The 25,215-nt window shown below is 34.9% G+C and overlaps 4 protein-coding genes and 1 non-coding gene across 8 annotated transcripts; 2 read left to right on the top strand and 3 right to left on the bottom strand.

Annotated features, from left to right (window-relative positions):
* Positions 1–1,485: 1,485 nt before the first annotated feature.
* On the bottom strand, positions 1,486–4,257 carry LOC133312515 (protein DEHYDRATION-INDUCED 19 homolog 3-like). 2 transcript variants are annotated; one of them, XM_061513730.1, is made up of 5 exons: positions 4,084–4,257; positions 3,231–3,373; positions 2,884–2,961; positions 2,399–2,655; positions 1,486–1,817 (listed from the first exon to the last, which is right to left on the bottom strand). In XM_061513730.1, the coding sequence occupies exons 1-5, from the start codon at positions 4,160–4,162 to the stop codon at positions 1,709–1,711; spliced, it is 666 nt and encodes a 221-aa protein (XP_061369714.1). In that variant the 5' UTR covers positions 4,163–4,257; the 3' UTR covers positions 1,486–1,708. The 2 variants fall into 2 exon arrangements, with proteins under 2 accessions (XP_061369714.1, XP_061369720.1); XM_061513736.1 differs by lacking the exon at positions 2,884–2,961 and having other exon boundaries at positions 2,399–2,649.
* A 2,446-nt stretch (positions 4,258–6,703) lies between these two features.
* On the top strand, positions 6,704–12,256 carry LOC133312561 (syntaxin-43-like). Of its 3 annotated transcripts, none has more exons than XM_061513785.1 (8): positions 6,704–6,900; positions 7,283–7,565; positions 8,971–9,060; positions 9,534–9,611; positions 9,829–9,906; positions 10,006–10,071; positions 11,349–11,429; positions 11,541–12,256. In XM_061513785.1, exons 1-8 carry the CDS (start codon positions 6,704–6,706, stop codon positions 11,646–11,648), a joined length of 981 nt encoding a protein of 326 aa, XP_061369769.1. In that variant the 3' UTR covers positions 11,649–12,256. The 3 variants fall into 3 exon arrangements, with proteins under 3 accessions (XP_061369769.1, XP_061369776.1, XP_061369782.1); XM_061513792.1 differs by having other exon boundaries at positions 6,704–6,904; positions 7,287–7,565; XM_061513798.1 differs by having other exon boundaries at positions 6,836–6,890.
* A 1,889-nt stretch (positions 12,257–14,145) lies between these two features.
* On the top strand, positions 14,146–14,219 carry TRNAT-AGU (transfer RNA threonine (anticodon AGU)). Its single transcript has one exon. It is a non-coding gene; the product is annotated as a tRNA-Thr (tRNA).
* A 130-nt stretch (positions 14,220–14,349) lies between these two features.
* LOC133312412 (exonuclease DPD1, chloroplastic/mitochondrial-like) lies at positions 14,350–17,877 on the bottom strand. Its single transcript, XM_061513594.1, has 4 exons — positions 17,757–17,877; positions 15,925–16,581; positions 14,641–14,846; positions 14,350–14,549 (listed from the first exon to the last, which is right to left on the bottom strand). Exons 2-4 carry the CDS (start codon positions 16,509–16,511, stop codon positions 14,350–14,352), a joined length of 993 nt encoding a protein of 330 aa, XP_061369578.1. The 5' UTR covers positions 16,512–16,581; positions 17,757–17,877.
* Positions 17,878–19,407: 1,530 nt separating this feature from the next.
* On the bottom strand, positions 19,408–24,247 carry LOC133312420 (importin subunit alpha-2-like). The gene is made up of 11 exons (XM_061513607.1): positions 23,852–24,247; positions 23,527–23,623; positions 23,350–23,441; positions 23,141–23,272; positions 22,727–22,912; positions 21,921–22,084; positions 21,746–21,824; positions 20,896–21,024; positions 20,669–20,796; positions 20,193–20,569; positions 19,408–20,033 (listed from the first exon to the last, which is right to left on the bottom strand). Exons 1-10 carry the CDS (start codon positions 24,065–24,067, stop codon positions 20,194–20,196), a joined length of 1,599 nt encoding a protein of 532 aa, XP_061369591.1. The 5' UTR covers positions 24,068–24,247; the 3' UTR covers positions 19,408–20,033; position 20,193.
* Positions 24,248–25,215: the final 968 nt, after the last annotated feature.

Here is a 25,215-nt window from a genome sequence, read left to right as displayed (position 1 = left end):
TATTTTATTTTTTTTGGTAAACATTTATAGAGTTTATTTTGTTTATGCGCTCATGCACAAGCTGATCAAGAATAAGCTTCACAGTTTGCTTGGTTGAATTAAAAAAAAAAACATGGAAATGGGAATCATTTGAAATGAAAATCATTTGGCATGTTTGGTTTAATAAATTGAGAGAAAGATATTTGTGTAATATTAGTTTTCTTTTAAAATTATATTAGTTTTTATTATTTTTATTTTTATTTTTCGCACAACCCTCAAAACCACATCCTTTTGGAATAACAAGAGATAACTTAACTTATGTGACAGATGAAATATTAAATCCTTGATAAAAATATCATAAAGTAGAAAATAAAATAAAACTTTTTATACGTTGTGTGTCTTAGCTCAGATATCTGGACAAGCCAAATGCGTGTCGGACACGTGCGTGTCCGACATGGACACGTCCGACATGCTGTCAATATTTTAGGATACGTGGTCAATTCTCCGACACATTTTTTCGACACACAGTCAATTTTTTTCTACACGTGGTCAACGCTCTGACATGCTCTAACACGTTTTTTTTTTATTCTTAGTTTTATTTTATTAAAAATAAAAAAAATTATTTATAAATCAATTTTTTTCTGTTATGAAATTTGACATGAAAAATTAAAAGGTACGATTTTTTTATTTTTTTTTTTATATTTATGTTATGAAATTTGAATATTTGATTGGTTATATGACTTATTATGAACTATTATATGTATTAGATTATATATATTAAAAATATTATTTAATATCAAAACGTGTCCCAACGTGTTGAAATCTGCCATTTTTTAGAATTAACGTGTCGAGTTTCGTGTGAATAGTGTCCGTGCATTGTCTTAGTTCTGGTTAAAAATTATCTGTAACTTCTATTTTTCACATTCCTACTACATGTTTAACTAAGCAACCCTTTAAATAAGAATGGTGACTATCGTATTTGAAGGCTTTGGAGGAAACCACATCCTATAGTTATGCGGAGTTCCGACGGTAGGCTCTTCCCCTTTATTGGTCTCGAAGTGGAATATTTTGCCCCAGAATTTACAGCTTATGGCATGTCATGATTTCCTCTCAAACTGATCCTCCAAAACTGTTCCTTTTATGTCACCAGCACTGGGAAAATACCCAGCAAGCAAGGATCAATCACAAGCCTATACATTAGTTGTTTTGTCTCTAAAATTTTCCCTCATTATACCAGCAGCGGACACCGATTTTGATAATTTTCAAAATGAAATTCTCATCTTTTGAGATTTCTTGTTTTTGGTTTTTTGTTTTGTTTTTTAAGAAAGAAAACACATTGTGTGCTGGCACATTTGCAGGTATATGCGATGTTGAGGTACCCTGTTATTTCCTGTGACTTCGAGAAATCACAAAAAAAATAAACTGAAATATAGGAGGAAGAAGCTGATTGAACACTGGGTCAAAGTTCTAAACATATGCAAAAATCAGTTGCAGTAGGAGAGGAACTTTATCTATTTCATTTAAGCTTTACGATCTGAAATTAAAGGATATGAAACTCTTGAGCTAAAAACATCAGTTCACATACAACATACATACATTACATTCATTTTCCACTCCTTATTCCACTCTGATCAAATACATAGACAATTTCACTAGACAAACCATAGGTTGCAGGTATCGCATCTGTGAATTAGCCCGCCACTGAAGCAGCCATCCTGATGAATTTCCTTCATGAATTGTCATCAAGCATGGTGGACAGCAACAGCCCTTGAACAAACTCGCATCTTTTTCCCTTCTCCTCCTTATCCTTGACTGAAAGGGTTGATGACTCCACATTTCTGTACAGAAATATTAGTCATGTCATGTTTGAAGCTAAGAGATACTAGAAGACAACCGAACATGTGCCACTTGATGTATTATTTTTAGAATGAATGTTTTGCAACAAGGCACTAAATTGATTGGTTGGGAAGGCGAAAGGTTACAGAAACATTAATGTCAAAATAAACTGAAAAGAAAGAAAAAAGATTTAGAGAAAGGAAATAGAATGTTCAATTCAACAGGCTGGAAGCTATAAATAAATTCAAACAAATTAAACATGCCGACATCTCATGGTTGGTACTAGTGGGAGAAAATAGGTCCCTTAGCTTTTCAGGCATGTGTAGTGTGTGTAAGAGAGGATAAGGAGGAAAAAAACATCTTAGTAAATACAATCTTATCCTAGAATTTTGCAATACGAGAATGATACTAAAAATTTCTTATCCTAAAATTTTCTCTATTGCAGTGTTGCATGAAAAACAGTAGATAGGAACAGTATGGCATGATAAACTCATACAGGAATACTAGCATAATATTGAGCAGAATTCCATGAAAAGGAAGTTGCAATTTTTTTTCAAAAAATTCAAAATTGAAATAGAAATACCTTCTTGATACAGTCTCATCTGAGCATTTCTTGGATGATCTTGTCTCAGGTTGCGAGTGAGGCTGAGAAATGTTAAGTTCATTAGCTAAAGGCGATATAAATGATGACAACAGTGGATCAGGTGCTGCATTCGATGATGACACTAAACACGAAGACCCGCCAAAAAGGGATTGCAAATTTCCTTCTCGCAGCTCCTTCCTCAATAAAGATAGTGTTGAATAAGATCCACCTTTACGTGGTTTCCTTTTGCGCTGCATGTATTCACTAGTTAAGGAATTCAACCAAGTAATTGGGTTGGGTCTAAACATATTTGTTTTTTGTTTCAATTAACCATAAAAGGGTATACTTTTTGGAAACATATCTCATAATGTAATAAAAGTTGACTTACTAAATGCTCAAAAAACCGGCAATTAGGTGAAAAGTTTTGTACTAATAACCATTTAAGAATTGGCAAAACCAAATTTAACTCAAAAACAAAAGGATATCTTAAATATACTTCCATGTTGTAGGGTTATGTGTGCTACCATATCAACCCCTACTCTCAATGCACAAACTGGACATACCTGCATACAGAAATGCTGTTATCAGCAAAACTATTGATTTCCCACTACTTACTAAAAAAATGCATAACCTTTTTCCAATTTAAACACCTTATTATTATTCTCAATTTGAAAGTTGACTTTATCTATACAAAACAGGAGGAGAAAGATACGTGGAAATGAACAAAAACTTTAAAGCTATGCACTAATTGAGCATCTATTAGACAGCAAATACAGGAAACCCCCGGAAGTAGCTTAGAAAAACGGTAGAAGGCAAATGAAAGTAGTCATACCCCATTTTTTGCTTCCATGGGATGCTCTTCATCAATGTGGCAGCATAATCCAACAATATCAAAATACTCCGAACAAAACGGGCATAGAAACTCCTCCCTTATATCATCGTCCACATCATTTTCATCAAAACCCATGAGCATATCTACATATATGCAAAATCTCACATCAATAAGTGCAAGAGGAGAAACCAATATTAAATACTTTAACATAAACAATAACAAACACCAGAACGTGAAAATTCAGAGGAGAAAGGGGGCAGAGGGTTGGGGAGAAGAGAATCTTAAGATTCAGAAAATTCTTCTCTCCAGTAAAGCCATACAATTTAAAATTGCATTGATAATTATCCCGTGCAACAGAAAATGAGACACCGTGCAACAGAAAATGAGACACCAAATGACAATTTGGATTGTGCTTTTAAGGGAAACTATGCTTCTAATATTTCATAAAATTCGCATTTCTCTGCCAGTAGCAATAATCAAAACACATCAAATAACATTAAAAAAAATAAAATAACTATCAGCTGAACAACTTTTAAACATAACTGTGGTGTTAAGTTCAGCGAATTACCGAGTGAGGACAAGGGGGAAAAAATCAATTTTTAAGTTGTGTCTTTATTTTTTCTTCTTCTACATACATCAAAACATGTAAAAACCTAATCCCCACCCCATTTGTAAATTCTAACAGTGCAGAGTCTCTGAAGTTAAGCATTTTTTTTGTTTTTTTTTTTGTCATAGACATCTCGTCCTCCCCACGAATAAAGTAAGCAACACGAGAAGGAAAACAACAAAAGGGAAAAATTGAAAATAATAGGCAAGAAATTGTGGAAGCGTAAAAAGAGTAGAGAAGATGAACCTGATCGAGATTGAAGAGCGGATTGATAGCGCCAAGAGGCAGAAGATAGACGAGCACTCCAAGATGAATCACCCTCCATAGCTTCTCTTCTCTGATCTCACAGATTAGGGTTTTTGATTTTGTGGTGGGTTTGTTGAGGAAGGAACAACAGAACGATGAAGATGTCGAGGAATTTCACCCCAAAGAAATCCAACTACGTTTTCCTCTGTTCATTTATATCCTTTTTTTCTTTTTCTTTTTCGCATTTAGTTTTGTTTTCCATTTATTTTTAGAGTTTGGTGTTTGTATTTTTAAAGGGTTGGTCGCTTCTCCTTTCGTTGCTGATGAGAAAAATTGCAGCAAATTATTAACACTAGGATACGGGGTCGTATCCTGGCCTAAAAAAATCATCAGGGTCCGAACGCGTATCCTGATGAAAATAAGTGTTGTTGCACTTTTTCTCATCTACAGTGACAGAAGAAGTATATAACTCATTTTTAAAATAGATAATTGTGTCATTTTTTCTTCTAAATATATCCTTTAATGTGAAAAAAAAACATGATATGATCATGTAAAAAGATCATAATTTTATAAAGATAAATCAACTGTTATAATTTTATAATTATCTATTTTAATATATATTTTTTTCTTTATTACCATTAATCCACCTTTGTATAATTATGATTCTCCACCTTATCATATCATGTTTATTTAAAACATGAGAGGATCCATATCCTTTTTTCTTTTAGTACAACATACGTGAGAGAATATATGATGGAATTTATGGAAGTAAAAAGTAGGCGCTTTTTTTAATTTAAATTTTAAAGAATAAGATATTGTTACTACTAAATAATGTTACTATCATATTTTAATGGGTTCACTTTTTCTACAGTCAATATAAATAACTTATCTACAGAGAGCCTAAAATGACGTTGTTTTGAGGCAAAAATCAAGGTATTTTTGTATTATAATTTATTTCAGGGTTATACTAGTCTTTTTCATTATAATTTTTTAATTTTTCAACCCAAAACGACGTTGTTTTGGGAACGAATGTAGATAACTTATCTACATTCACTTTAGAAACATTAAAGCCTATTTTAATTGTTGATTTTCGTCAATCAATGATTATTATTTATTGTGAATTAATAATTGATTAACGGAAATCAACGGATAAAATATGATAATAACAGTCATTGGATAACTTTAATGTTCTACGTAGCCCCTCAAACGAACCAAATGACAGTCGTATGGTGTGTAGAATTAAAGGGTGGGTTAGAAGAGATTGGGAGGTCAAGTTTAACTATACCAACAGATAGAACAATGCTTGCGTATATTAGCTCGCAAAGGCTGCACTCAGAGGAGCTCATGGTCTCCAAGTACTCATGCACCATCCTAAGGAACTGGTGCAACTATTTGAGGCTGATTGGAGTAATTTAGTTTCGTCTACTTCTGATATTTCTATGTAGTTTTTCTTCTCGGGGCTTCTAGTCCCTTATGCTTACCAAAAAAATATATGGTAATACCATTGGTAGTTATATTATTTGGTAGTAACATTATTTGTTAGTAACAATATGTTATCCCAAATTGAAGACAAATGTTTTCCCCTTATTTTTATGGAATTTTTTTTTTATCTTCTTAAAGGTTATAGAATTATGTCATTTTAAGTGAGAAAAAAAATAAACTAATATTTTTTATTAAAAAAAATCACTCACTTTATATTACTTGTTTTTCTCTTTTACTTAAAATGACAAAACTTTATGTGTTTTAAAAGGCTTATTAAAACACATAGAGTTATGCCATTTTAAATAAGAGAAAGACACAGATAGGGGTGATAAATGAACCAAGGGTCTTTGGCTCGGCTCGAGAAGGCCTGAGCTTATATGTCTAAAATTAATTGTTGGAACTATGCTTGAACTTGTATAAAAGCTCAATTAATAAAAAGACCTCAGGCTCCAATTTAAAAGCTCGGCCTTAAAGCCTCTTAGGCTGACCTAGTATATTAATTTTTTTTTTTTTTTATATTTTTATATTACTTGTAATAGCCTCCTCTCTTTCTCCTTAATCCATTTCACTCCATTTTATTGGTTAAACAGATTTTTTTAAGAATTTTGTTCTATATTATGTTGTTTGGATATACATTAGATTTATGAATATTTATAGAATTACTAGTGTTGTTTGGAGAAATTTTTGTTGTCTTGTTTTTTTTTAACAGGCTAAACCAAACTTTTATTTTTTATAAATAAGTCAGGCCACAGGCCGATAATTATATTCTATTCATAACAGGTAACAGGCTTGGTCAGGCTGATACATTTAAACACAGGCTTAGCCTTTTAAGATCAAAACTCGGTTAGACACGGACATTAGAAAGCATGAGGAATAAAGTGGATGATTTTTTTAATTTAAATTTTAAATAAAAAAATATTAATTTATATATTTCTCTCATTTTTTAAATGACACAATTCTACAATATTTCTCAATTTTTATTTAGTAATAATAAACATTGGTGCAAGGCACGTGACTGTTCGTTTCGTGGTGAAGTTGGATCACGTGACGGGCGATCTAACTCATCTTTCTGGTTTGACTGTTACGAAAGGAGGGAGGTTGGGTGTGCGTGTGTTGTTTGAGATCATTGGGATCTGAAATGGCGTCGAGGAATCGCACTTTGCTGTTCAGAAAGCATAGAGATGCATTGAAGAGTGTTCGGGTTCCGTCCACCTCTTCGCCGTCGTCAACCACCACTTCCCGCGGTGGCCCCGTCATCGAATTGGTCAGCACCTCCCTTCTCAATCCAAGTCGCTCTTACGCTCCGCTTAGTACCGACGATCCCGGTAATTCAAGGTCCGCTTCTCAGATCTTACAATGTTTTGTTTTTATGCATGTCATTATGGATCAAATGTCCAAAATGCCTAGATCCATAGCTTATTTCATTGGTTTCTTTTATATTTATATTAATATGTAGGAGTTCTCACATTTACTGTTGAAGTTTGTAACTTCAAACATGAAGCCATAATTGCAAGGAGTTTTAGCTCAGAATATTAGTGTATGGTACACTTTAAGATTATCAGTAAAGATTTGGGAATTAGAATTACCATGAAAAATTGGACACTTGATTATAAAAATATTATGCAGGGTTCAATTCTCTGTCTTTTGTTTTTCACATGTTTCAAGTTATATAAGATTTGGTAATGGTGGTTATTTTTTATTTTTTTTATGGATGCAGTAAGGGTCTAAATCCAATTACTGTGGGGCTACCTCCAGCGTGGGTGGATGTGTCTGAAGAAATATCAGCAAATGTGCAACGTGCACGCACAAAGATGGCAGAGTTGGCCAAGACTCATGCAAAGGCTTTAATGCCATCATTTGGAGATGGTAAGGAAGACCAACATGCTATTGAGTCGCTAACTCACGAGATAACTGACTTAATAAAGAGATCAGAGAGGAGATTGCGGAGACTATCTGCTACTGGGCCATCTGAGGATTCCAATGTCATGAAAAATGTGCAGGTATCAGTGCCGAACTATCAGATAATACTGATAATAGAAGATGGATTTTTTGTTTTTGGCCCATAAGAATAAATGTGTTTTATTCAACTCGAAATCTATATGGGCTCTTCATGAACTAAACATGAGACTCTTCCATGGTATCACTGCTATCGTTACTGTTTTTATATTTTTAAGGGATTGAAAAAGAAAGTTTATCAGAGAAAAGATAGAGAAATTAAAATGAGTCGGGGAGGTGGGAAGATATCCTCCAATACATAAAATGTAAAAGGAAACAAAGATCCACAGCGACTTAGAAATCAATAATGATATCCAGTCTGTACATGTCACAAATGAAAACTCCATCCAAATAACTGTGACATCAATAAAGACCATAAATGAATGGGCTTATAGGCATCCTTAAGGATGTGCAGAGAGAAGCCTCAAAGACAATCCCATCCCATAACATATCCAAGGGCATGTAGACACCCTTAAAGATGCACACATTTTGCTTCAACCAAATAATTGCATAAACTGCAGTCACAAAATTTGGCCTCCTTATTTTTATTAAACCCTTGAAAATATTCTCCAATAACACCAAACAACTTATTCCAAAGGACTGCACATAAAACACATATCAGCAGAAATAGTTGTATGGTACCCTATTGCTTAGTGCTGCTCAGTGAACTATATCAAGTTCCCATAAACAACCCCTGCCAAAATAAAAAATATTCATGTGTCAACTATGAGCTAACAGATAGTCATTTCAAGTTTTATTATCCTGGCAGTCAAGTGTGCTACATCTTAGAATCAGAAGGTCTATTTAGAGCACTTGGCAGCAAGGAGGGGATCAGTGAAAGGCATATGATAACTATTTACTACTACGCTCTCCCTCTCCATGTCTTCTCCACCCATATCCTTCTTGTGGCTTAATTCGTACCCTTCTCTTGAAGTCACCCTTGAGTTTTTGTGCTTTGTTAAATAATCCGGACTCTCTTGCTTTGAGTTGCATGGTCAGGGCAAGCATACACATGATCCTTTTTTAATTGCTCCGAATTAGAAGATTCTCCGAGTTAATAGAAAAATGATTCCAACTTATGAGCATCTATCTTCCTTTTACCCCTTCTTTTCTAGAATTGATGGAGAAATATTCTACAAAATGCATTGATTTCTGTACCCATATTAGGTTGGAAAAGACCAGTGTTCATTCACTTCGTTGCTAAATATTGTATTCATTTCCTGTCTTTCTTAGAAAGAAAGCTGGCTGGGTCATTTATCCATGATATTCTGTCTATGATGGTCCCTTGACTTTCAACTGTTTAATATTTATGTTTGAACATGTGTTTCATGTCATTCTGTCTTATTCGATAACCTTGCAATCAGTTGTAGCTTGTTCAACATTTTCTTATTTTGTGTGTATCGCATGCAGCGTTCTCTTGCTACTGACCTTCAGAATCTCTCTGTAGAGCTCCGCAAGAAACAATCAACTTATTTGAAGCGCCTCAGGCAGCAAAAAGAGGTGAGGGAAAAGCTTTTTGGTTTACTTTTTTTCCTTGATTAATAGAAGAAAAAGGTTGGCAATTTTTTTCCCGGGTGTTTACTTTTTTACTTGTACAGTATGTTTATAGCAACAATTTAAAAAAATATAAAAAGTAACATAATCCTGCAATTCAATTTGGCTCATTAAATTCTACCCTCAATTCTAATTTAGTTTACTGTATAAAACTGCATCTCTCATGTCTTGCCACTTTTTTGGTCGGGTTGAGGGCAAGTGATTTCTTTTTAATAAGCTAACAGTGAACAAGTGATGGAGGACACTTGGTCTTCTGTTTTGAAGGAATAAACTAAAGGAAATTGCTCTGCTTACCTCACTCACTTCTTTGCTCTGTGTCTCATTTCAGGAGATTATCTCAATCCTCATACTATACATATCACTAAATAACGTATGGATTTTGTTTTAAAGCTTTCGATTATCATTTTGTGATGATGCAGGGTCAAGATGGGGTTGATCTAGAGATGAACATAAATGGACGTAAATCCAGATTTGAAGATGATGACTTGGATAGTATGGTATTTCCTTTTCCTTTTCTTTTTTGGTTCACTTCTGTCCTTCTTGAGAAGGAGGGAGGTGGGCTAATATTTTTATCCTCGATCTGTTTATGATCCATTCATTCACTGGAACATTAATTGACAAATTCTATTATCCATATGGTCATACCCAGTATTGGCTGTGGTTGAATATATATTAACAGTTGATCGCTGATACTATCAAATTATATATATGTAGGTATTTAATGAGCATCAGATGGCTAAGCTGAAAAAAAGTGAAGCATTCACAGTAGAAAGAGAAAAGGAGATCCAACAGGTAAGAAAAAGTTGCATATGCACTGTAATTAATGACTTATGTTGACTTTATGTAGTGTTCTTGATTAACTTACAAATTTCTTATTCTTTGCTTTTATAGGTTGTGGAATCTGTGAACGAGCTTGCTCAGATTATGAAGGATTTATCAGTACTAGTCATAGACCAGGTCAGCAGATACCCTCCTCCTGTGGGGAGTTGAAAACTTGGAACACCGACTAAAATGCCACGGTTCACCAAGTTTTTTACCTAAATGCCACGCGAACAGTGTTATTCCCAATCTGCCACGGGTAGGGATGGCAAAAATGAGCCAACCCGTCGGGTTGGCTCGTAACCCGCACAAAACGAGCCGGGTTGGGTTGGCAAAAATGAGCTGCCAGCTCGATTTAGCCCGACCCGAGCCAACCCGAGCTCAAACGAGCCAGCTCGCGGGTTACTCTTTTTTTTTTTTAATAAAATACAATGGACTTTACTGATGGATTCTCCACTGATGGACTTTACTATATTGGTCGCTTTTGCAGGTCCTTTTTTTTCATGATTGACTTTTGATTTTAGATGCTTATCGTTGAAATATATAATGGATTTCTTTTATTTTTTATTTTTTGGCTTTATATACGTTTTATGGTTATCGTGAGTTAGAGTAATTCAGAAAATCATGATAAATGACTCCTGTGATTAGTGGAGTGGTTTGTGTTTCATTTAATGTTTTTGGATTTTGTAAACTACTCTACTTGTAGTTGGACTGCAAAATACAATAATTTTATACAGGAGAACAAACCACAAAAATTAAAGTTTTTGAGCCAACCCGCGAGACAACCAGCGAGCCAATATTTTGAGCTAACCAACCCGCGAGCCAACCCACTAGCATCATTTCGAGCTAACTCGCGAGCTTTTTTTGAGCCAACTCGTGAGCTTTTTTACGAGCCAACCCGCGAGCTGATTATCGAGCCAACCCGCGAGCCAACCCGCGAGCCAACCCTAACCCGGCTCGGGTCGAGCCGGGTTGGGTTTTCTGGCTCATTTTTTTTTTCGAGCCAACCCGACCCGACTCATTTTTTTCGGGCTGAATGCGGGTCGGGCCGGGTCGAGCCGGGTTGGCCCGTTTTGCCAACCCTAGCCACGGGGGCAAGTTCGCTACCCGGTATAGCGAACTCGGTCTGCTGAAGTGTCACATTTCTAGTGGATAACAAGTACCCAGTTTAAAAAAAAAAAGGATGGAGTTCGTTACCTCATGTAGTGAACTTGGTGTCCACTAGAAACGTGACACGTCAGCAAATCGAGTTCGCTACATCGGGTAGCGAACTTGCCCCCGTGACAGATTGGGAAATAACACTGTTCGCGTGGCATTTAGGTAAAAAACTTGATGAACAGTGACATTTTGGTCACTGTTCCTGAAAACTTTCTAAATTCCGCACCCTTTTAAAAATTGACTTTCTTTATATATAGGGAACCATTGTTGACAGAATAGACTACAACATTCAGAATGTCGCTACCACAGTTGAGGATGGCCTTAAACAGCTGCAGAAGGTCCCACCTCTCTTCCTTGTCTACTATTTTATTTAGACTGTTTCTAGCTTCCCTCTTGTCCTCTTTATTTCTTTTCTCCCATGGTAATTATTTGATTTCCGGGACATGCAGGCAGAGAGAACTCAGAAAAAGGGGGGCATTGTAACGTGTGCTACGGTGCTTCTTATCATGTGCTTCGTTATGTTGGTTCTCTTAATCATTAAGGAAATTATTTTGTGAACCATGGTGATATTCGATTTTTTTATAATATTTTGGTCACATCTCGTTAATGTGACCTTTCCATTGACACACTGTCTCCTGCCTGCTCGGACATATTAATGCAGCCTTAGAGAAGACCAAGGAGTTTTGGAGCAGCCAAACCATATGTTCTGGATGGAGACACCATATTGATTCTCTTGCAATTTTTTATTTTTTTGCCACTGGGGAGGTAGGGCGGAGTAGGTGTATTAGAGGCATAAGAGATTAAGAGCTTTAGTGGTTGGTGTGGTATAGTAGAAAAGTATACATAAGGCCACAAAATGTATAGAGCGGTTGTATGAACCTCTACTTAAACATTATCTGTCTGCGGAATAGGTGCTGAGCTCTTTGATGCTTTTTTTTTGGGGGGTTTATATATCTCTCGGAGAGAATTGTGTCTTCTGCTGACACAAAACATAGGTGAGTCTTATCTCTGTTTTTTTTCTCTTTTCTCCTGTTTATGGGTCCCATTTGAGTTTTGTGTTTGCTATATGAGACAATTCTTTTTGTGTAGTAGGAGAAATATTTAAACCTTTTTTTTTTTTTTGTTGGACATTTTATCTCTTCCCCCCTCATGCTTCCTGCATTTATAGGGGATGGGAATTTTTTTGTGTGCAAAATTTCATGCAATAAAATTAAGGGGGTTTCTGTGAATTTCTTGTATTTAGAAATGCGGATGATGGGGGTACATTATCATCATCATTTACATATTCTCTCGTGTCGAAGTTAAGCCAGACTTTCAAAGTAAACTTCATAGAGAAGGTGCTGTTCAAATATAACTTGGGATTGTGAGGTCAATCTATCAATAAGTTATTTCCGTTCATTAGAGCATAAGATGTATAAACAGTTAGAAAATTATTATATGAGTTCAGCCATATATTAGGCAACTAATAAAATAAATAAATAAAATTATCCTTACAAAAGCCTAACAGAACAGCCTTAGTAATAGCTAAATGGATGCTCAGAAAAGAAAAAAAATGTTAATTGGTTCACTTTAATACTTCCTTTAAAAAAATTGAAATTAATAAAGTAAGTTAGTGATTGAGTAATAAAAAGTTTTATTGAATTTTTTATTATTTAATATATAATATTTGATGCAAAATTTATAATTTAAAAAAAAAACAATTTAATACTAAGGGGGTGCTAAAAAGACCTATAAAACTGTGTGTTAACCATTTGTTAAATCGATTTAACAATTTAACCACATATTGTTAGCCATAGGTAAATCTTAAATTCAACCTAATTTGTATGACAAAATAATATAGATGGCAAAGATAATATCAATATAATGCAGTAACTTCTGCATACACACGTTTCTTCTGCGGAATTGCCACGTGTTGTCTCGATACATATTTGAAAAAATAAAATAATGATGATTTAAATCGTGACTAATTTTATAACATTGTCATGTGAAAAGTGTACGGGATTAATCTTATGAAATTAGTCACGACTTAAATTATAACTATTTTTTCTCAAATTAAATTTCTAAATTTTTTATTTATTTTTTTTGGTACAATTTCTAATATTTTTCGTTTGCGACATGTGACAATCTAATCCCACATAAATAGGAAGTGAAATATATTATTTTAATAATTAAAAATTATATCAATAGGATCATTCACCCTCGTTATGCCACATCACTAAAGCAGTTGGGGTAGGAATACCTACTAGAGAAAGCCTAGAATCTCTGGTATTTGACAGAATGTCAAATATTTATCAGCTTATTAGTGTGTATTTGCTAGCAAGTGTATATTGGGATGAGTTTTTTTTTTTCTAAAAATAAAAATAAAAATATTTTTATTTTAAATTGGTTTAGATGTCTGCTTAAAAAAAAATAGAAGTGACAAAAAAGTCAAAAGTTTACTTGTTTTGGAAACTAAAAATTTTAGCTTTTGAAAAAAGTAAAAACCTAATATTTTTTCAAAAATTTATTATTTTATAAAAACATAAATAATTTTAACTTTTATAAAAAATTCTTCTAAAATAAAAAAATAAAAATTATTTTTTCTAAAAGCCCTATAAAAATCTAAAACAAAAGCCTTTTCTTACGTCACACCACTTGGGATTTGTGTAAGATTACCTACTAGGTTGCTACTGAAGGGAATTTTATTCCATGGTCTTTTTTTTTTTTTTCCTCACTCTCTCTCTCCTCTTTCTCTTTCTACTTTTTTGTGTCTTGGGGGACCAATGGGCCGGAAGCTCTATATTTTATCTCCTACTGAAGATAGCATAGAATCCCCTTGTATTTGATAGAATATCAAATATTTTTCACCTAAACTTCACCTATCCTAACAATTTTTTGCTTTTAAAAGTGTCCTATATGGCTTCATTCAATTTGAGTTAAATATTTATCAATTAATTAATTACATATTCATTTTTCACTTTATAGTTTGCTTTTAAGTAAGATTCTTTATAAAAAGAAATAAGAATTAGTGACTATAAATAAATTAATAAAATAAACATAATTTTTAACGTCAACGCTTTCGTAGCTCAGTTGGTTAGAGCACCCGTTTAGTAAGCGGGAGGTCTTGAGTTCAACTCTCAACGAAAGCATTATTTTTTTTTAGTAACGAAAAAGCTTCAAATTTTGGTAAACAATAATAGTAGATAACAAACAAATAAGGTTTGGTTAATATAAATAGCACCACCACAAAACCCTGACATAAAAATAGTCTGAATTCTTCTACTTAGCGTTCATAAAATCTGATATGCTGAATGAATTTTTGATGAGGCTAGATAAAGTCAACTTCCTATCAGAGGTCAACATGGGAAGTATCTCGGACAATGTGTTCACATCTACCATGGCCCTGTGAGCTGATCCATTTACTTTAATATTGTAGTGTTCACGAAGGGCAGCAAGGGATGCTGAAGATAGGTTTGTTCCTATACACAAACAACAGTGTGAAGTTAAGGTTTTCGTACGTAAGCACAAGTGTCTGTGTATGTGTGTTAAGAGAAACACAGAGAAAGATACTACCAGACTTCATCAGTTGACGTGCCAAAGGAAGGGTGTCCAAAAACAGCCAATTACGAGGAACCTCAGCAGAACAACGAATGAACTCATGAATGAGGAAAGGTGCATCAAAACGGCGAGCATTATGAGCAACCCACAAGACATAACCCCCATGTTTCTGACGGGTTTGAATGTACTGCAGTAAGATGGGAATCAGGTCCTCCATCCTACAAGAAATTTAGAAGAGCACAAGATTAATTTAGTCAATCAATTCAAAAACAAATGTCAAACATAAATAACGTGCTCACAGGCTAACATCTAGACTAGTTCGTTTCTTCCACTCTTTCATCAGAGCAACATTGTTACCGAAATTTCATCATGCAAACATGCGCATCAGTCCAATTGAGCAATTATGGAAGGATAAGAAAATTCAAGCACTATATTAATATTTGTTGAAATTGCTGAAAATTAATACCCCTTATCAGTTTGTTTATTTATAACGAGAGTCTTCTTTTCTAATTTTAACATAGCAAATATATTTTTAGTTGCGGATGGATAGTTATAGTAATGCCATAAACATTAGTTGTTGGCTGGAATATATAGGTCACGAGTGGCATAAATTGAAGCAAATCTGAACTAGACATAACGTGGTATCTAGACAAAAAGAGTTGGGTCATAGATTCTATCTCCACCAACAATCTTCATTGATCATATATTTCGTATTTCTACCAATCCATCTACATATCTTTGAAAATTTGTGACTTTGTGCTCAACCAACAAACTTGCTAGTCCCTATAAAATTACAACAATGGCAACCAAACCTAAACCCATCAGGTGGGCCAATCCGGGCGGGTACATCATGATATATTTCTCCTTACCTATTCATGTTCTTTAGACATAAACCTCCTCAACAAGGAAAAATATTGAGATGCCACTTACCACAATATATAAAAATTGACAGTCATTAGGTACCAATTACTTCTGGAATAATTCTACACCCATTTTGCAGTGGAAACGAAGAATGGGAAGCCTTCAGCAATTTGCAATGATTCGAAAACCACTCAAACAGCCTCCAAGGAAGGCTCTCCCTATAAGATAACTATGTCTATGAGAATATGCTGCTAAAGTAGTCTACAAGCATAGTTTCTAAATTTTAGGCTGTTCTATTATTTTCCCTGGTCACTTTGTCGACATAAATTCACTAATAATTTGTTTTGAAAAGACAAAGAGGAAGATGTTGTTTTGCAGAGCTAAGCATAATTCAAGGAACACATAATATGCAAAAGTCATAGAGATTTATATTACCTTGGAACATCAGGTCTGCAGACCATATTGGTAGCTATTCCATGAATACGTGAATTACGAACATAACGTTGAGGATTTACAAGAGTTTGGAAAGTGCTGTTCTCACCACCCTGGAGATCTCGAAGTGCAATCTCGATGATTCGTTCATTTACTTTGTTATACCCAGTAGTCTCAAGATCAAAAACAATAACAGTGACCAAATCAGACAAGTTTTTATACTGAGCAATCTCTTGTATTTCAGGGCACTGAATTTTCTGGAATTGATCTTGCTGTGTTTCATTTACCTTAACTGTAGCACTTGTTAACATTTTCTTTCTCAAAATTTCATGCTTGGTGCTTTTTGTTTTGGTGTTCCCAGTGGTTTGTTTACATCCTTCTGCTTTTGTAGCTACATGTCGTCTTTGATACCACTTCTTACAGAGTTGTCCCTCAAGCCGATCAATTCTAGAACCAAGTAACTTGATGCTAGAATTGTTTTTATAGCTCTTACTAAAACCGTGTAATTCTTCATTCCAATAATTAAGTAAGCTGTGTATTCTGCATCTGGGTACTAGTGGTAAGGGAAAAAACAAGGATCCTGTCCTCATCTGAATTCAGTAATTACAACTGAGCAATATCAAGCGATCAAGCACTCCTCATCACATGAGCCATTACAACCTGAAACGAAGATAAAACTGAAAAAATGTAATAGCCAAACAACAACAAAAAAAGTATGCAAGCATAGATAAATTATATTATGCGAAGTCACCCAAATAAACATATATCACATCGGAATAATAAACTATTATTTGTTAAATCCAGCATGACATGGACAACTATACAGAAACATCATACAGTTATAAATTCATGAAGAATGAAGAAAGAGATATGGATCACTTGGATTGATCTGATATATTTCAATATCCTCAAAAAAATTTGTTACACCCAGGAGTACATACATATATACATTCAGAAGTTCAACTTGCATCTAATGGCTAACCAATTTAATAAAATAATAGGCAAAACTTGTACCCAAATCAAAATGCTAGATGCGTCAAATAAATCACAGTGGCTGCAAGAATTGTTAACTCCAACAAAAAATGAATGAAATTTGTGTGTTTTTTCAATTGAAATCATAATATTCAAACAAATCAATATCATTACGTCAAATGATAGGCTAATAGAATAATGAATAAGACAATACAAATGCCAACTATTTAAAAGGGGGTAATTCTTTTTGAGATATTAAAAAATCGAAACTTGAACATAATAATTGGAATAAGTTTTTTTTTTTTTTAAAAAAAAAAACAGTGCAAGGTGAATGATTCAATGCTCATTTGCTGCATTACAATGCCTAAGATGACAGAAGATTCAGCAAATTGAAAATTTCCCGCGCAAGCAAGCACTGCAACAATGAAAGAAGAGGATTCGAGATAAAGAATATAAAGGGCATGATTCTTTCATATAAGAAAGAAAAAGCATTTCCAGAAATGGCCAAGTACATTAAGTAATAATTAGGAGCAGAACAAAGGAACTGAACTGAACAACGCAAGTTGCGAATGTGTATTCTTAGATTTTTTATTTTAAGTTTAAAAAATTAATAAAATATTTATTGAAGTAATTTTTATTTCAAATATCTTTCTTAAAAAAAATTAAATTATATATTAAGAAATCTTAAATTGCATACGATAATAAGAGGTAAAACAAAGACAGAATGTATTATAAAATAAGTCATAATTTTATTGCATGCGTATAATTTTACCAAATAAGGTATTAAAACTAAAAAAGATATAATTTTATTGCAGCCACCAGCTTCACTGTATGCATCAGCTTAAAGGTTAAGACCCACTCACCATTGTTACTTCTATTTCCAGCAACTATGCGTTTTAGTGTCTTCTGATTGGTCTCTCCCTTCTTAAACGTCGTTGGCTTCACTTCCAAGCGATTCTTCTGGTTCCACGGAAAATAGAGCGTAAGGTACCTCACATGTTCCTCTACGTCTGCATTCTGATTACACCTCAATGTTCGGTTTCTTATTGTAAATGGAAGAATTAAAAGGGTTAGGATCATTTTACACCAGTATTACACTTTTAATCTTGTCCGCTGATCCCACTTATATCTAATGGTTCAAATTTTTTAGTAATGTGAGTCATTGGATACAGGTGGATCAATGGTCAAGATTGAGTGTAAGACTTCTAACTCTTACACCGGTGAAAGAATATCCTGCCCCGAATTAAAAACATGGTCTAACTTTCGCATTGGTATCTCTTAAATGCCAATAACCATTACCTAGTCTAGGGCCCAAAACGGCCCACTCCATTTCTTAATAAAAACCATAAATGCATTCTGCTCTAGTTACTAACAAGGGATTCTTACTTCCATATATCACAATCAGGCACTCTTGCCATCCTTTACGTCCGAGTCCCTTGAAGATTTATCAACCCCATAAAAATATATGATTCCCTGTGCCCAATTTGCACTAGTCAGAAAATCATTACCGACCATCTGTTCAACCCGGTCTGAAATCCAGACTATATAGTATCTAAACCATTTAATAATTTGTTTAAATTATATTAATCCAAGTGTATAAAATCAACCGCCAAATTTGGCAAATGATTGATTTCTGTCAGTGTGGCTCAGATAAAAAACATACAAAACACATTAAAAGAAGTGCTAAAAACTGAAAAGAATGTTTGGATTAGGTGCTAAGCTCTCTCGTTTCTCGGTGAAAACAATAGCAATTACAAATTAATAATTTCTGAAGGGATGAATCCTGCGATGTAAAATTAGAGAGAAATATTCTTACTACCAAAAAAATTGACTATCAATCTAAACACTATTAAGAGAAAAAATACTGAAATGTTCATGAAGAGAGAAAAAACATTGTAAATAGGTAATGGGTTGGTAATAAAAAAATTTGACATTCCCTCCTCTTAAAATTATTAAAGAGAATCTCCACCTTATATTTTAGATTTGAACAATCGAAATCAACCAGACAATTTATTGTTGAACAACTGAAATCCTTTCCCATGATAGCATGTCATGAAAAAAATGGATAAATCCACTCCTTAATAGGGCACTTATTGGCAGTTGTCTTCCCCACCATTAATCCTAAGGACATAAAGAATTTAACCTTTGAAATCCGGGTCGAGCTCTTCTTGGCAACATCAGGGATAAAAGCATTCAACACCGGCTAAGCGTACGATTGAAAACATTTACAAATTTAATTCAAAAATTTTGATTTTGTCAAATTATTTGTAATTAAAAGTAAAATAAATCAATAGAAATATTTCATATATCCCAACACAATTTTTACTCAAACATGCTTTAAGAATCAAACCTGATTTTAATTGAAAATAACCAAACATGATTTTTTTCCTAGTAAAATCAAGTTTAGCATGCTTAAACGTGGGTTTGGGTGCCTAACTCACAACCAACCATAGACTAAATGCTCAATGCAAACGCAAATAAAGGATTTATGAGATAATTTCAGAAGAGCACACAACAGAGCTAGAATAGCATTGAAGTAAGCGCCCAAAATGCAAGTGTGCAACTATATATAATGTTTGAGAATACATAATAATTGCAGCACACTATTTTCTGCTGAAGACACACTCCCAAACCAAACTTAATAGTACTACAAAATGTACCAGGACCTACATAACAATGAATTTAGCTTCAGGGTAAACGTCATCGACAAAAAAACCTTGCAGGGGAAGGGGTAAATGAAAATGTCTTTCATTCCTTGGTAACTATAACGAAGGGCGGACAGTAGCATTTGGCATTTGCCAAAAAAACCCGCAATCGTAAACTGGAACTTACGGACTCCGATTTATATAACATATAGCAAAGGAAAAATCACGAGACTGAACACTAGTTCTATGCAATGATCACTTGGCAGAAAGAGAACTCTAGTATTCTCTACAGTGGCAAAAAAATCGAGCAACAACGCATCTGTCACCATGAGATATGAAAAACCAGGCATTGGCAAAAGCCCAAGCCAGCCCAGCAACCCTCTATTTACCAATGCTGGATATTGAAGGACCCAAGGACAATACAAGACATTGACTTGATACCCAACTGTTGTCCCATCATACTGGAGGACTTTACTGAAAGACCAGCCAAAACTCCTGCAGATAAAAAAATTTCTAAACAATGTTTGAACAATCGAAGAGAACACAAACAACATGCAAATTGCCAAAACATAATTCACTAGTTCCGTTAAAAAATATGCAGATAAACCAGGCCTAAGCCATATATAAGATGTTACCCCAGTAGAGCATGAATACCTTAATTAAAGTTGAATCCACCGGAAGGCAAAGCAGGAACCTCAGTGCCACCAAAGTTGAACCCCGATTGAGAACCATCTCCTGGAGGCATAGTCTCATCTTCTTCCTCCAACCAGTATGTCTCAAGAATCTTCACCGCCTTTTCATAAATTTCTGTGTTGTCGTGACTCTGGAGGTTCTCAATTTTCTCCAACCCCTCAGCATCATCAATCATTTGGGCATATAGATTCACGTCACCAGTATTGCCCATATTTTTATCAGCTTCTCCTACCTTCAAGATGTTTTCAAGGCCTTCCAAACAAACTGTCACTATCCTAGGATCAGGACAGATAAGAAGATCACACAAGGGCTTAATACACCCTTGACTTACTAGGTACCTGTCAACCAGGGAAAATAGTTCATATCTTGCACACACAAAAAAATTACAACGCCATAATAACCTCCTGGAGAATATGAAAATCACAAGCGTCGCATACTTGATTTGTTCATGAGATCCACCAGATGTAGCATTTGAGATAGCCCAAGCAGCCTCTTTCTTGATATCAAACTCAGCATTTTGAAGCAGATTGACCAAAGGACCAATTATATTAGCCTCAATCACAGCCTGTTGATCAATAGGGATTGAAGAAAATGTTCTTGCAATCAGAAATCAAAGAAAACAATATCAAATTTTAATTATCAGAAAAGGCAAAAGTAAATATACCTGAATCTGCTGTTTATTCCCAGCTGTAATGTTTGATATAGTCCAACAAGCTTCCTTCTTGATGCTTTTTTTATAATTATTACTCAACAGATTTAGAAGGCAAGGAAGAGCCTGGTGGTTGATGATAACCTATGGGGTAAAGCACCAGGTTAAAACAAACAGAAAACAAAAATTAAAGGATGGAAATCATGTTTCAATACTGAAAAAGTTCATTTCCAAAATATAGACATGATAAGGTGATCTCAGCATAAACCTAATGAGGTTGAGTCTTAAAAGAAGAAACAAGTCACAGAGTTGATTATCTCACACACCAGTAAAAATCCATTATCCATATGGCTCCAATCCAGTCCGAAGAAAGGTTTGGCATATAAATTCAACAATAACATTTCACTTTGATGTGTGAGAGAAAGTGAGATATGGAGTCAACGAATGACAAACTAACAAAGACTTAATAATCTTAAAAGGAGACAACAAAAACTATTTAACAAAAAAAAAAAAACCACTCCCCGTTAAACCCGACTAACGAGTGTGGGGTGGAGGAAATCCTTGTACGCAGCCTTACCCTTGCATAATTGCAAAGAATTTAACATTTCAAATAATAAATATCAACAAAAGGTCACAAATTTATAAGTGCTTGACATCAATGAGCATATGACTCCAGCAGTGAAAAGAAAAAATGGAGACATTATATGACAGGATTGTTCATGTGTGAAGCAAAAGGAAAATAAAAAAGGATATTGCAAATAATAGCCATGCTATCACTATCTTCTTTTTTCCTTAATGTAAAAAGGCTAAGTAACATACCGTACATAACAAAAAAAACCACAAGAGAATTTCCTGAACTTAATACCTGAGTTTGCATATCATCTCCAGTAACGATATTTCCAACTGTACGAAGAGCAGGAATTAGCACTGAAGGGGATGAATGCCTGAATAAGAGAATGGAACATTTAGAATTTGACAGCAAAATGACATTGAGGTGCATGCATTCTTGCCCAGCCATATTAGAAAAGTGGAGTACTCACAGTAGAAGCTCAACAAGTCTGGGACAAACATCAGCTTCAATCACTGCTTGAATTTTATCATTTGTACCATCGGAAAGATATGAAAGTGCCCAACAGGCATCAGTCAAAACCTCTTCATCATTTGAATGAATAAGACGGGCAAGAGCAGGAAGTGCAGGTTTAACCTGTGAAAAAAAGAAAGTAAAAAGTATGATCTGTGAAATAGAACATAATAGCAGCTATTAATCAATCAGTACAAGCATGATGCAAACAGGAAAACAAATACAGTTAAAAACCAATGATTGAGGGCCACTGGATAGCCATCCACGTTATTTTTTTATTGGTGCCATGAATTTCTAGTGTGGCTATTACTTGCTCAATACTGTTGTGGCTTTCACATACAAGTATAACAGGTAAGATTTGATTGTAATGGCTACTCAAGAAGTACATAAGTGCATACCTTGCAACTTCATAATAGAAATGCATGAAAGATTCCACTTAAAGAAAATGAAGAAAAAGCTGAAGGATGATGTTCATCAGATCACAATACCAACACTAATAAAGTATTTCATATAATGCAAGACCATAACGTTCTAATCTATAGGGTATCGACAATAAAATTCAAAAGAATAGAATTGAGTAATATATCCCCCCCCCCCCTTCTATTTCATTTGGATGTGACAGCAAGCAAATTTCAACCATGATTACCATTTATGTAGCATTTCACCTTTACAGAGGAGTGCAATCCGATAGCAAACAGAAAAGTAAGGATTAATAAATTGTCGAGACAATTATTCGGAGAGATTAGGCAATGCATATTTTTATACCTGATCAAAAGGAGGTTGTGGCTTGCCCCTGCAGAAGTTTGAAAGTGTCCAGGTAGCATTTCTAAGCATAGAAAGCTTGGCATGTTCATTCAATTGTGCCAACAGAGGAAGCAAAGCCCCATGACTGAGAACAAGATCACGGCATTTGGGAGAATCCCCAGCAACATTTCCTAATGCCCATACTGCCTGTGAGAACCCAAAACATCAAGGGTGAACGCCCAAATCCAAAAATCAACATGAACAAACAAGTTTCGTAGTCAAGAGCTATGCGTGTAATTTCATTTACACACCAAAATAAAAAAATATCTGGATCCAAATATTTAAAAAAATCAAATAAAAATGAATCTTCTCAGTTTCCCAGAGTTTCTGTATTTTATAGGTAGAAGAAGGTATGTTAAGAAATGTAAAATATACCTGTTCACGGACATCATCACTAAGAGAAGCAAGAAGCTTTACGAAAATTGGTACAGCACCGTGATCAATCACCACCTTGGTGTTTTCAGATGTTCCAGAAGCTATATTTGTCAAAGCCCAAGCTGCCTCAAACTGCAACATGCAATAGATGATGTCAACACTACACAAGCAGAAATAATATACTAAACAAAACAACGCAGATAACAAACCTGCAACTGCGGAAAGTCTTCCCTCATCAGAAATTCAACAAAGCGAGAAACTACACCAGCCTGTATAACCTCCTCAATCGGTGGACAACGTTCTGGTACACACACAAAAAAAATATTAATCAAAGGACCATTAAAATCCACCAGACAATAAACGAGGTACAGAGACCAATCTCTAACCAATCGAAAGCAACTTCCGAAACTGAGTTGTTGCCTCGAGCTGCAGGTTATTATCATCACTCCAAACACCTGCAACCATGGATGGTAGGTGTTCCAACTGCAGCAAGGTAGAAATGCAACTATAATTCAGAAAACTTCCCCAACATGTTCATTCAAATCGAAGAAAAATTAAGCAAATCACTAAGTGATATCGAGATTATAACGAACTTAGCAAATCAATTCAACAATCAGAGTAATAAACAAGTAATTTCTGATACTAATTTGTGAAACATACATATTAAATAAATAAAAAAATTAATTTATTGTAGAGAAAATGAAAATTAACCTTCTTCTCTACCACAGTAGAGTGAAGAGATGCAGGCATCTGCTGAGGTTGGAGGCCCTCGCGCCTCTTCTTCTGCAAACTCTCTTCTCTACGGTTCTTGCGGATCTCCACCATGGTGTCCTCCCGCCGTCTCCGACCTTCTTCCGCATCCACCGCCACCTTGTATCGGTTCCGACGGACCTCGGTCCTCGCGTTGCCGGTTGGGCGATACGACATCGTTTAAGAAGCAATCAACGGAAAGCGTGAGAAGAAGAAAGGGACGAAGCAAGCACAGCACTGGTCTATTGGTTGTTGACTGGTGAATCTAACCGTAGGGTTTCAGATAGATTGAGATAAAAATATATAGATAAAGAGAGAGAGAGAGAGAGTGGGAGAGAGAGGAAGAGATTTTGGGTTTTCTTTGGAAGCTTGAAAAAGGAGAATTGAAAGGGAAAGCTTTATATGTAAAGTTGGAAGGAGAGGCTGGGACAAAACTAGACCTGGATCGGCTCACATTTGCGGAAATGCCACTGGTTTGAATTCGAAGAAGGTGAGGGAAAAAGTCACTATCGTTAGAGATTGGAGATTTCAGTTGTAGTTGGAAACTGGAAAGGTAAGTAGGGCTTTACTTGATTGCCCAAATAACTTATTATAGGGCCCTCAAACTTGGCCCAAATATTTCAAACTTGGGCTTAGTTTAAACCTTTGATAATTTTTAAGAACCAAAAAATGCGCAAACATTCAATAAGAAAAACTGGTTTTGGATGAGGAAACTAAAGAATTATTCAGGCGCAGGTTGGTATGTATGAGAATTAGTTATAGATAGAAAACCAGTTCTAAATCCGTTCTGACTCTTCCAAAATTGGTTATGGATAAATAAATTTAGTTTAAAACTGGTTTTGAACTAATTGTAAATCGATTATGAAATGGTTTTAAACCTGTTTGAATATAGTTTTGAATTGGTTAAAAATGGATTTAGCAAAATGAAGCATAGAAGGGCCGAGTGCAGGTTATTTTTGTTTACTAGGCTTAGTAATTAACAAGAATCTTTGTTGATGTGTTGTATCTACAATTCAAAATAAATCTTGGATATGGATATATCATGAAAGAATACAACGGAATCAAAATTGAAGAGCATAGGGATATTATTCACACCACTGTCTCAGCATCTATAGAATAAAACAACTCGTGTGACAGGATTTGACTACTTATGTTGAACAACCAACCGCCTTGCACATCTGGCAAATGCGATCCATTAAGGAGCCAACTATTCCCTTCAATGCGCATTGCAGAGAGAGCCCTTTATTGAACTATTTAGTGCCATTCCTCTTAGGTCTGGCAGTGGATCAGCATAGACTTGGTAATTATGTTCTCCTTCATCAAAA

The sequence above is a fragment of the Gastrolobium bilobum genome, unplaced genomic scaffold, assembly GCF_033153095.1.
Source record: "Gastrolobium bilobum isolate Gb01-03AN ecotype WA unplaced genomic scaffold, APGP_CSIRO_Gbil_v1 utg2897, whole genome shotgun sequence".
In the NCBI taxonomy this organism is placed as follows: domain Eukaryota; kingdom Viridiplantae; phylum Streptophyta; class Magnoliopsida; order Fabales; family Fabaceae; genus Gastrolobium; species Gastrolobium bilobum.
This window is presented reverse-complemented; position numbering and strand designations above follow the sequence as displayed.

Coding starts and splice junctions, on each gene's coding strand:
- LOC133312515 (XM_061513730.1), bottom strand. CDS start 4,162: ATGGAGGGTGATTCATCTTGGAGTGCTCGTCTATCTTCTGCCTCTTGG. Junction 2,962..3,230: donor CCATGGAAGCAAAAAATGGG/GTATGACTACTT, acceptor TTCTGTATGCAG/GTATGTCCAGTTTGTGCATT. Junction 1,818..2,398: donor GATGAGACTGTATCAAGAAG/GTATTTCTATTT, acceptor ATTTCTGTACAG/AAATGTGGAGTCATCAACCC.
- LOC133312561 (XM_061513785.1), top strand. CDS start 6,704: ATGGCGTCGAGGAATCGCACTTTGCTGTTCAGAAAGCATAGAGATGCA. Junction 6,901..7,282: donor GACGATCCCGGTAATTCAAG/GTCCGCTTCTCA, acceptor TTATGGATGCAG/TAAGGGTCTAAATCCAATTA. Junction 10,072..11,348: donor CAGTACTAGTCATAGACCAG/GTCAGCAGATAC, acceptor CTTTATATATAG/GGAACCATTGTTGACAGAAT.
- LOC133312412 (XM_061513594.1), bottom strand. CDS start 16,511: ATGAGGACAGGATCCTTGTTTTTTCCCTTACCACTAGTACCCAGATGC. Junction 14,847..15,924: donor TGCAGACCTGATGTTCCAAG/GTAATATAAATC, acceptor AATTTCTTGTAG/GATGGAGGACCTGATTCCCA. Junction 14,550..14,640: donor TCAACTGATGAAGTCTGGTA/GTATCTTTCTCT, acceptor GTTTGTGTATAG/GAACAAACCTATCTTCAGCA.
- LOC133312420 (XM_061513607.1), bottom strand. CDS start 24,067: ATGTCGTATCGCCCAACCGGCAACGCGAGGACCGAGGTCCGTCGGAAC. Junction 23,624..23,851: donor CTACTGTGGTAGAGAAGAAG/GTTAATTTTCAT, acceptor ACCTTGCTGCAG/TTGGAACACCTACCATCCAT. Junction 21,025..21,745: donor GAGATGATATGCAAACTCAG/GTATTAAGTTCA, acceptor TTTACCCCATAG/GTTATCATCAACCACCAGGC.